Below are 12,349 nucleotides of genomic sequence, written 5' to 3'. Positions count from 1 at the left end.
AAAACGTAAGGCCCAATGATATACAGTGTCCAGCTTTTTCAAATAATGGTGCTTTTATACTAATACCTACTCAGTGCGACTCACCACGCCTCGTCTCGCCTCCACTCGCCTTGCCCCCGTTTGTTTTTAGACACCCAGATGAGAAGTAGGAGGTTGGAGCGAAACTGCTGTGACGTATTTGATTGTGTATCTAAAGGAAGAAGACAACAACACTAAAGATGTAGAACCTGGAGGAGATGATAAATGTGCTGCTGAGTCTGTGGCTTGTGTTTGATATCAAGTTAAAAAATGAGTGTGAAAGAAGCTTCAAGCGACGCTTTTTAATGTTTTTTAGTTTGTCTCGGCTGCTGAAAAGTCCGTTGGGAGCCGCGAGCAGCTATGAAGTGACAGAGCTCCTGGTAGATCTGGTTGTTCCTTATCGCCCGTCTAGATCACTTTTTAATTCTCACCTCAGCCACCAGGTTTATGAACTTCAGAGTGGGATCATGAAACAGACTTTTGATGCCATTGCTGGTGGAATAAAATGAACAAGAAGCCGCCGTCAGAGTCGCTCTTTCGCTGATGTCACATCCTGACTCAGACGTCTGACTCCAAACCCCCCGACCAATCGGTGGCCTGTAGTGTGATGACATCACAGCCCGACTCAGACGCTTAAACCTCGGCAGAATAGATACAGAAAAAGTATCTACTCAGCACATTAGACCACTAGTGGAAAAGTGCAAAACTGAGGCGAGTCGAGTCCGGCTGAGAAGGTACTAGTGGAAAAGCGCCATTACTGCCTTGTTACAAGCCATCAAAAGCAACAGAGCAGCAGTCCTAATATCATATAAAAGTTTTGGACAGACTGTTATTATGTACACAAACAAACACCAAGACTTACTGCAGTTTCCCTGTAATGGGAGTCTGCAGTAAGTGGAGTTAGATGTCATCATCTACCTCCTTCAGCACCTCACTTATCTGGACGAAGGTAAAACTTGAGATAATTATGTTGTTTGATTTCTCTGGTGCTTTTAACGTAATTCAGCCTGCACAACCTTGTGAGAAACTTTATACTACTCAGGAGGATTCCTGCACGATCACCTGGATTATTGACTACCTGAGAGGGGTAGCAGCTCCCGTGCACCGAAGGGGATTGTACTCGCTCAGTTTCTCTCCACTTGTGTAGACCACAGATTTTAATACAGGTCACATTCCTGCATCTCCATAAATACTGGCATGGCTGCAGTTGGGGGGTGTGTCAGTGTTGGAGAGGACGACGAGATCTGTTTGACTGCTTTATGGCACGGTGTAGCAACAACTGACAAGGATAAAACTGTGGGTTTCAGGAGGACTGTGACTAGGAAAACACAAATTCCATCCCTGGAAAGTGGTGAAGGTGTTGGAAAATTACAGATACCTCGGATTTATCAGGATAACAAGACACAAAACAATCAGTGCGTTTACATGGGGAGTTTAATTTCTCTTTAATTCAGAATTAAAATTAAATCCGATTTAAATTGAGTAAAAATTACCATGTAAACATCTAATTCCGAATGAAAATGTCCATTCCGAATTAAACTTAATTCCGAAGTAAGTGGCTGGTTTATTCAGATTTTAAATCCGAATAGAGTAATTCCGCGATCATGTAAACACTCATTTCGCTTTAAATTAATTCCGGTCTTTCTTTCTGCTCGTTCCCTCACCCGTCTGTCTCCATGACGCTTATATTCCGTGCTGGGCTTGTTTTCCAAACAAAGTTTCAAGATGGCAGCACGCAGTAAACGGTGGTCAAGAGCAGAGACCATTTATTTAATAAATAGCTTGGAGGACCTGGAAATAATTAAAAGAACAGATGGCAGGAAACATCAAAATTGTGAGCTTTTCAAAGTTGTAGCGGCTACGTTTGTTTTTCTTCCGGTAGACGTAACTTCCGCCTATCCAATCAGAACCTTCCCAACCCCCAGACCTGAAGAGGAATTGGATAAAGCCGATCAAACGTGTTTTCCATGTAAACCTCAATTCGGAATTACTATTTCCATGTAAACTCGAAGGAAAATAGGTTAATTCTGAATTATTTAATTCAGAATAATTAGTTCCGAATTAAAAAACATCACTTAACCGTGGCCAGTGAAGCCTAATTTGTTTAGGATGCTTAGATCTTCCGGCGTTCCAACATTTGCTTATTTTCTATAGGCCCTTGGTGGAGAGTGAAAGTTTGTTTGCAGTCGTCCGTAGGGGCAGGAGCATCACTGAAAGTGAACAAACTGGAGAAAGCTGGCTCTGTGCTGGGGATTGCTCTTGGGGCTCTGGAGCCAATTGTGCAAAGAACAATCCTGCATAAGTTGCAAAATATAAGGGATGAAGTTGCACATTTCTCAGTGATTATAGAGCCGACTGTCTTCAGCGAGAGGCTTCTTTAGGTTCCCTGCAATACAGATGGGTGGAGGAGATCATTCCTTCCCACTCTAAATCTTTTTAGTGACTTTAATATTGATTGAATGACTTTCATCTGCAACAATATAATATTCCTTCAGGGATTAATAAATATGATTAGAGTGAATTGAATATCCTTCCATCACACAGTAGTCTCCCTTAAGATAGACTGTACTGTTATTGAGTCGGAGCAGTTATCAGATTAACCAGGTCGACCGTTTCGCACGTCTGTGATGATGGTATTAGTTAATTGTTTCCTGGCATCGGTGGCTGGTTAACTGGTTCTCTACATAGTATGCATCGTTATCTGCTGTTGAAAAACACTATATTGGTCAACTGGTACTTGCTTATCAGTTTTATTAGGGCTGGAGCACTTACAGTGCGAAGGCTCTATTGTATCTCTATTGTATCTGCAATTGCCCCTCGGGGATGAATAAAGTTTTCTGAATCTGAATCTGTAGGAATTTTTCTTTCTTTCTTTTGTATTTTCCGACAAAAGGAGGGCCTTTTTGCCCCCCTAAACATGCCCCAAAAGTCACCATATTTTGCACGCAAGCCAGGCCTGGCGAAGAATTTTATATTTAATGGTTTGCATTAATGGGCGTGGCTTAATGGCTCAACAGCGCCCTCTAGAAAACTTCCTGCCTCAAGCCCCACAATACGGTTTGGCGTACATGCGCGAAAATCGGTACACACCTGTATCATGTCACAACTTAAAGAAAAGTCTCTTGGCGCCATGGCCGAAACCGAACAGGAAGTCGGCCATTTTGAATTAACATTTTGCCGCAATTTATGCCATTTCTTCGGCCGTTTCTTCGCCCGAACCGTAACGTGCACCCAGGTGTGTTATACATCAAAATATGCGTCTCGATCCTGCAATGACACGCATTACTTTTCTCAGTCAAAGGCGTTACCGTGGCGACGCTAGACGCCAAAAAGCGCGCCCCCCCCCCTTCTTCTGATTGGTCGATATCTGATGGTTTCTACTTTCTGCCATAACTTTTGAATGGTTTGATATAGAGAGTCATGGGTGGTGTCATCCACTAAATGTCCAGGCCTGAAGAATCTACATGCAAGTCATACAAGCTTCCACTGCAGCACACCTGAACGTGCACAAGGGTGCGAGGGCCCGTTAATCGCTGCTTGCAGCTTTAATTCTTTTTGTTTTTAAATATAGTTTCATTTTTCAGATTAACTCCATTTGCTACAACTAATCAGAGATGTTCCTTTATCATTTTTTTTTTTACCCTTTTTCAGCTGATACTGAGTAAAGATCTGCTGGGACAAGAGTTTGTGCTTTTTTTTTTTTTTTTTTTTTTTTTTTTAAGAAGTTTTTATTTCATTATTTATTAATTAATTTATGACTAACCTTCACATCACTGTCAGATTTTCGGCAGAGCATCACTCACACCTCTTTTGGATGGCAGGCCTTCACTCATCTATACTGTGCTTTCAAATGTTCAATTAAGCGATAAAATCCAGCATTTTCATTAACTGACGGTCATCAAAGACGATGAATTCAGGATGTTTGTCCATCATTGCTGTGCCTTTCTGCCTCATTTTGAGGGAATATTTCATGTTTTCTTTTGTTCAAAAGCAAACTGCAGCTACATGCAGTGTACATGCAGTGTATGTAATAATTGCTCGGGGGTCATGCTCTGGGTCTCTGGAAAGCGTCTAGAGACAACATCTGTTGTATTAGACGCTATACTAATGCAATTGAATTGAATTGCAGTGACCTTTCCAGCATAAATAAGGCCATATTAGTGTCTTAGATAATAGATAATGATACATAGCTAGCAGGAATTGCAAGGTGATATTACATGGCTTTGTTTGCTACTGTAGCTTTCAGAGCAACAAGGAGTTTTGAATCTGTTGTTTTTAGTTTTTTTTTTATTAATTGTAATTGGTTAGTGCATAGACAATAATTCTTGGAGATCTTTTATTCTTTTTTATTAACATTTATATGTATTTATAATGCTGGTATTCGAATTATAAGTATATTGCACACAAATGCAGTGTAATCTAACATCCATGGAGTACATTTCAGTTTTTAATAGAAGGAATAATAACTCTGGATTAGGCCTGTGTTGAAAAAATAGTTTTTCCAATTCTAAATCGATTCTCATATTAATTCCTAAAAATCGATTCATATGTCTAAAGATCGATTTTTTTTTTTTCATCATTACATGACAACTTTTGGTATTTTATTTAGTTTATGCCCAAAAAAGGAATGTTTTGTTGGACACAAGAATAACTGGTGCCATGTTTTTGCCTTTAAATATGTTTAAAGGTATGAAAACATTAGTTTTCAATAATAATTGCATAAATTGTATATATTTCATTACTTTATATACTGTCTTGGGGTAAAATTTGCATAAAATGCTCAAAACCAAATTCTCAAATATGTAAAACCAAAATAGACCAAAAATGGAAAAAATTAAAATGGAATGTGTTAAAAAATGTAACCGATTTCATGCGTCTCTGTTTGCTGCCCTGGATCTGTTTGGTAATTCTGCCCCACGATGTTTCTGCAAAGCATTCTGGGAGGTGATTGGTCCTTACAGCATCATTAGCTGCCAATACTTGCTGTTGAATTGCAATATAATACTAGTATTAAAATGTTGCAGAACTACAGTCATATTATTCATGCAACAGCTGAGAAAACAGTTTTAATAACACTAACTTAAATCGATATCGGATCAAATGGGATCGAATCAAATCTTGATAATAGATTCTGAATCTTAAGAATCGGAATTGAATCGATTCTTGACATTTGAATCGATCCCCAGCCCTGCTCTGGATTGTTCCATACTTTGGGAATTACATTTTTTTCTAACTTCATTGGAAGATGCAACATGTAGCCTAGTTGCTTGTAAACTTAAGAGGTGACTGTGTTTTAAAAGAAGAACAAAAAAAAAATCACCCCACATCTGTTGTTACACATTGATTCTTTTTTTTTTTTTTGGTGCTTATTTTTCACATTTTACATCCAATATTAAACTGTTCTAGCAAAAAGGGGTTCATAAGGATCATCTCTGTTGCTCTGTGTCCTTTCATCTAGTAAGCTCCCACTTAGAAACAGCCTGATCGGTTGGGTTTATAATGAGAGAAGCGGCGATGATGCGTCTAAGGAGGACGAGGACTGGGCTTGTCAGCTCTGCACGCTCATCAACCCGCCTGCAGCCGACGCCTGCGACGCCTGCCTCACTCCAAGACCTGAGGGTGAGGGAAACGCTCCGTCTTTTCAAGTCACACTCTTTAATGGGGTGACAGAACATCTTTGTTAACAAGAGATAAAATAATAGTAACTGCTTTTTTTTTTTTTTTGGCCGTGTTGCTGAATGATAACAATTTGATATCAATGCTTCAGTGGTTTTTGAGCAGGATGGCAAACATGAAATGACACTGGAGTCGAGTGGGCTGACTCGTCTGTGATCAAGAGTGTTCGTATGTTGCAGCACAAATAATGACCATTTTCTGACAGCCGGTCATTTTTCTCTGCCTTGAAAAAGGATAACAGCAGAAGTGAACTTTTGTTTGAAAGACATGTCCTCTCTCTGGGTCTCAGTTGCAGCAGCCAAACTAAAGTTGAAAGGCTGACTTTGTATTTATATTCTTTTTATGAGATAACACTACAAAATTTCTAATAAATCAAGCTTTTTTTCTCCCCCCGAATCAAAGCAAAAAGCTGCACAAGCTTCACTCTACGACATTTTGACCACAGTACCGACTGCAGTAATCTTTGAGTTCTTCGTTTTTTATTAAAGACTGGCGCAACAAATCCCCGTTGGGGCCAGTCTTATAAGACAATAAAACATTCCCATATCCAACGAGGGTTGGATAGTCCTCACAGTGACTTTGCTTGTAATTATCAGGGTTTTTACAACGTTGCCGTCAGCTGTTTACATGAAAGCCAATACAAGTTCTTACTATTCAAGAAGTACAATATTGAAACCCCCCCCTTGCATTTCAAGCAGACAGAAAATACAGATAGTTTTAGATCCTTGAGGAATCTTTAAGGATTAACAAACTTCTCAGCAACACATTGTTTTACATATGTAGTGTATATATTTCATATTCCCCTGCAGTGAGTTTCCATTAAAGCAGCCGGGAGTTAATGGATTTTCTCAAGGGCACATTAGATCGTCTTTGAGGACATGGGGGGTTAGAGTTAGTACCAGGCCCCAGTTAAAGTCGAAGTAAAGAAAAATGAATGTGTATTCTGGGATTTTTTACATAACAGAATGGTGTAACCACCCAGTCAAATGCAAATAGTTAAATAATTGCTAAGTATGAACATTTTTTTGTTTCAAAATCCTAAAAGGAGATGTCCTTTTTGCTCTGAGACGCCGTGTTTTTACCAGTGATTCTCAGAGCAGCTTTATTAAACTCAGCTGGTCTGTTTTAGTGGAACCAGACTGCTTAGATGTGAAATCACAGACCTTTAACTACAGATATCAAATACTTCAATAAATAGTCATCTTCCAAGTGTGAAGTGAGTTAAAATAAAAGCTATAGTGTACAAATAAAATGGTGTTGGGAGTGTGATTCCCCCTATGTAGGAATCATGGCAGAAACCCTGAACTGTCTTTGGTTCAGCTCAAAATCTGAGCGAGTTGCTTCGCTACGTTCAGATGTTGCACTAACATGCTTCCTCAGAAATCCTGCCACAAGTGGCCAGAACTTGCTGCATGTGTCACCTAGGGCTGCAACTAACGACTATTTTAATAGTCGACTAGTCACCGACGATTGAAGTGATTAGTCGATTAATCGTATAATTAGTAATTTTTTAAATTTAGTATGAGTTTGCTTTAATTATGTGGCAAATGATAATAAACACAAGAAAGACGGCACTAGAGCCCTGCTAGACTGTTTTCTTCATCCTCCTCCCGCCCGCAGCTGCAAAACTCTGAGAATTCATGCCCGCACGGCGCACGATAATAGAGATGCATTGATTTAGTGTCTTCTCCCGTCCTGCAAGAGAAATGTCCAGACAAATCTATCTGATTTAATGTTAACATCATCATTGAGGAGCTTGATGGATAATTGACAGTTCATAGGCACCTGACCGAAAGTTAGATGCAAATCCATCATTGTCATCATCACACAAGCTTTTTCGTCTTTTGCGCCGCATCAATTATGATTAAGGTTTTAGCAACGAGAATAGCTGTGAGTGGCTCAAATAATACTAATAAATAACATGAAATAAACAAAGTTAACGAATGAAATGAATATAGGATTAATATCTTACCAAGGCTCTTTTGTTCAACACTCCGACGTGCTTTCTCTTCAAATGCATTACTGACGTGCTCCCGTGATAAGCAAGGTCGGCTTTGCAAACCTTGCAATCTTTTGTAATCTTTTTATTCGTCGTGTCCAGGCTAAAATGCTCCCAAACTTTTGAAGTTTTGTTACGTGCAGCTGCTGTACAGGATGCCGTCATTTTGTTTTACCCGCCACCGCTCTGCTGAGATGCTATCGTGCATGCGCGACTCTCGGCAGAGATTGTATTGAAGTGGGATGCCTCACTCCGTTGGAAAAACACGTCTGGCGACAATTGTTGACAATGGAATTAATTGTCGACAATTTTGATTATCGATTTTTGTGTCGACGAATCGTTGCAGCCCTAGTGTCACCTGGCATTAACATGTCTCCCCAAATGTATGTCCAGTAATGGGATCCTAACCTTCCTATGCTTTATATAGCGTATGCACATCAAGTGTGATGTTATTTTAAACTGGCAAAGGCAACAGCTGGAGAAAAGGAGGAGAAAAAGGAAGAAAAGGCCAGAAAATCCGGTGACTGGTTTATCAGGTGCTTTCATGTTCAGTCCAGGAAGAGAATCTGAACACAAATGTCTCGGACGTCTGAATGATCAGATCTAAATCCGAACGACAGTGTTTTCACACCTCCACGTGTGGCTGGATTTCCCAGGGTGCATTTTCTCTGTGGAGGTACATTATGCAGCCCTCTAACTTCCTCAGCCTGGCGCTGGCTCTTACAAAAATGACTCTTAGGAATGTGGCCTGCAGCTCCGTGAGTTCATCGTTGCAGTCATGTAACGGCTGTGGGAGAAGATTAGCTGAGCCCAAGCAGCCGACCAGGAACCCGGTTCTCCGTGCTGCTGTGCGGCCCTTCAACTGCGGTGCCATGTTTCCGCTTCGGTCTTGACAACATTAGCTCTTTTTCATTAATTCCCAGTAATTAAAGCAGGCAATCCAAGTGTTGAAAGCGCCGGGCGTCCAGGGAGGATGTCTGGCCATGATGTTCACTGGCTGTCGGTGTGTCATGGTTGTCTCTTAGAAGGAAATCCACTGTAAGCTTGTTTAAAACGTGTGTGTTTGGGGTCGGCTCTAGCAAACCCACTATTACTGCTGCAGTACCAGGCTCTGATTTCAGATGAGGGAGTCTGTGAAAAACGATTTAACCCTACAGTAAAGGAAAATATAGTTCTCCGTTTTGTTTAGGTTATTATCTAATGCATCTAAAATGTTGCCATACATGTTTTGACATCTGTTTTGCTCCAACATAAATAGAATAGAATAAACTTTATTGATCCCCCAGAGGGGAAATTCACTTGTGCGGCAGCAAACATACACACGCTCGACAATATACAAAATATACACAAAAGTACAAAAATGTATTAAAAAAAAAAGTATATCCTAAAAAAATAACCAATAAATAGCTAAGTAATTAAAAAGAGCAATATAAAAAAAGAGCAATGTGCAAAAGAAGTACTAAACCCAAAAAAACGAATAATATATACATATTATTATGCAAAGAGACAAAAAATACCAGTGATGCATTTAGACAGAAGGTTATTGCACTTTTAAACTGTACTTGTGGAGTGACGTGAGCCATTACTTGAAGATAAAGCAAATTACAAAAATGCTGACCATAAAAGATATATATATATATATATATATATATATATATATATATATATATATATATATATATATATATATATATATATATATATATACACACACATATACATACATAATTAATAAGAGCAAATCCCTCCATCTGCCCTGATAGTCTGTTAACAACAAGGAGCTCCTTATTTTGAAGCCCTTTTCACGTGTGGTTTCATTTCAGATTTTTTTATTTTAACTTTTTTTTTTTAATTATTCTTACAGCATGCTGTGTGAGATTTAATTTGACCCCTGTGGTATATTCCACTTATTGACCAAATTCATTGTGAGTTAACTGCTTAAACCCGAGAACAAGTTGCATTTTAGTGAGATCAGCCGGTGCATCAGAATGAGCTGCAGCTGCTGAACATAAACTGAGCTTCTCTCTCTGGCTTCATCCCCACAGTCAACAAAGACAACATTAGCACTGAAGCATCGCCCTTCACTGCCGATTTAATTAAATACCCCTGCATCGCCTTCAAGAAACCGCAAGAGGAGCTCAAAATCAACTGGAGGTCTGCGTTCGGGACTTCCACCCTTGTTTTCTCCGACACGAGCAAGAAGCCGAAGCCCGTAAACTCCCCACTCGGCCCGTCGTCCGCCGGTCATTTGAATTCCTCGGCGTCGGAACGAGGTTTGTATAAAAACAGCCCCTGCCAAGGGACAACAAGCCCCAATTATGCCTCTGGTGGCTGGCAGGAGCAAAGTGGCGAGCTCTCCAGCGGGGAATCGCTGGCCTCCTACAGTCACCCATCCAAGAAAATGAGAATTGATCACGGCCCCTTTCCCAGTAACAATGCTCAGAATGGAGCCCCGAACTCAGGGTGAGTGAATCTCTCACTTTGGCTATTCATGAAGAAGTTTATAATAAGAGAAGTTTTTTGCAACTTCAGGAAGATGAGTGTTGTTAAAAAAAAAAAAGCCTCTGACTGCTGTGGAATTTTCATGTACCGTTAAAAAATAAAAAAAAGAAAACCCAGCTGATAAATAGCCGTGGTTCAATACAGCTATATACAATTATTGCCCACCAACATCATTACACTAGGCTGAAAATGGCTTGCTTGTTTGCTTGTTATTTAAGTGTTGATGTGACAGGTATTCCTGTGTTTTTATTTGCCAAATATTTCAACCTAATAATACTGTTTGTTGACTTCTACAGTAAAATAGAGGCCAGAACTCCCACGGCCTCCGTTACTTCCAGTCCCAGCGGCCCCCGTTGTCCATCCCATAATCGTCCAGCCGTCCTCAGAGTCGTCCACAAGGACGGGGGGAATAAAGGACGGCAGTTCTACTCCTGCTCCCTGCCCAGGGAAACCAAGTGCAACTTTTTTGAGGTGACTTTGGAAAGAGACTCATTTTTATGGCATAGTTTTTTTTTGTTTTTTTTTGTTTTTGAAGATTTTATTTCAAACATTTCATTTTTTATTTATCCGATCATGGAAATATGCAAACAGAAAAAACAAACAAGTAAAATAACAACACAGTCATCAACTAAAGCATATTCCATAACCAGAAAGGAGCAGGAAGAAGAAAATCTTATTATACCTGCCCCTTCCCTCAAAACAAAATTGAACAATAATAACAGATGGTCTGCACAATTACAATTACTCTGTTAACATCACAAAGAAAGGAAAACAAAAAAAATCAAAGATAGATTGTCTGTCTCCATACGCAAATATTATAAATCTTAACTATTTCATCGATACATTGCTATTTTTTTCTCTTTACATTTTTTTTTTAACTGAAATATGTTTATACAGCCCTTTAAATCATCATGTAATGAATTCCATAACTTAATTCCAACAACAGAAACACATCTGCTTTAAAGTTGTTCGGGCAAGTACAGTAGATGTGTATATAAAATCATAACAAAACTTCTTTCATGTTGTCATTATGGGGTATTTTGTGTAGAATTCTGAGAAAAAAAAAAGAATTTATTCCTATTATCAATATGGCTGTAACATAAAAGAATGTGGGAAAAGTGAAGCGTTCTGGATACTTTCCGGACTGACTGTATATATAAATATAGTCAAAATCAAACAAATCAAGGCAAACAAAAGAAAACAAAACAAACGTCCAGCATTTAGTTGTGCTACTATGTATGTATGTACTAATAGAAGTAATTATAATGCATAGTATTACATTCATTACTTTACTATAATACTACAATATAATAGAGAACAATAGACAGCAATGGTATAACAATATACTTGAATAACTATATAGGAGTAGATATGCTATATATACACACTGGTTTATATATTTACCTCCAATTATATACATAAAAATTACTATAAATCTATATATCGACACATCTACATATAACTATAAATCAGTATTGTGTTTAGTTTCGTTCTAGCTGGCTTAACTTCTCTCTCTCTCGCTCTCTCAGTGGGCAGATATGCACTTCCCTTTTTGTCACCATGGGAAACGCTGTTTAATGAGGACGGTTCTGAAGCTGGGACCAAACAACGGCCGCAACTTCTACACCTGCAGCTTCCAGAAGGGTAAACAGTGTGACTTCTTCCAGTGGACGGAGAACGGACCTGGGGTTTCCATCCTCCCCGGCTGCTAACGCGTCCGCCGCTTTTACCGCACATTACTTCAAAATGAAATCTGCAGTTCTCTATGTGTTTATTCAGATATTCATGTTAATGCTCCTCCCAGCTTCATTCATGCAAACCTGGGATGGTATTAAGAGGGTTCTGGGGATGGACTCATATTTGCTAGTTTTGCACTGCAAAAACTCAAAATCTTAACAAGAATATTTGTCTTATTTCTAGTTAAAATGTCAAATTTTTTGTAAAAAAAAATCTCATTACACTTAAAACAAGACTCATCACTGGAAAAAACTAACATTTTCACCTGTTTCAAGTAGATTTTCACTTAAAATAAGTAGAAAAATCTGCCAGTGGAACAAGATTTATTTTGCTTGTAATGAGAAGATAAATCTTGTCCCACAAGTTATTTTTCTGGTAATGACTCTTGTTTTAAGTGTAATGAGATTTTCTGACTAA

General features: G+C 39.1%; 1 protein-coding gene across 1 annotated transcript in view; it reads left to right on the top strand.

The window, feature by feature from the left end:
• neil3 (nei-like DNA glycosylase 3) overlaps positions 1-12,087 on the top strand; it is a 35,857-nt gene extending 23,770 nt beyond the window's left edge. The window contains exons 7-10 of the mRNA XM_061726184.1: positions 5,477-5,637; positions 9,739-10,156; positions 10,492-10,666; positions 11,725-12,087. Coding sequence (XP_061582168.1) covers positions 5,477-5,637; positions 9,739-10,156; positions 10,492-10,666; positions 11,725-11,907 — 937 coding nt within the window. The 3' untranslated portion in view covers positions 11,908-12,087. The remainder of the gene's footprint in view (positions 1-5,476; positions 5,638-9,738; positions 10,157-10,491; positions 10,667-11,724) is intronic.
• Positions 12,088-12,349: the final 262 nt, after the last annotated feature.

The sequence above is a fragment of the Cololabis saira genome, chromosome 7, assembly GCF_033807715.1.
Source record: "Cololabis saira isolate AMF1-May2022 chromosome 7, fColSai1.1, whole genome shotgun sequence".
NCBI lineage: Eukaryota > Metazoa > Chordata > Actinopteri > Beloniformes > Belonidae > Cololabis > Cololabis saira.
The sequence above is the reverse complement of the archived record's forward strand: the minus strand, read 5'-3'. Positions and strand labels throughout refer to the sequence as shown.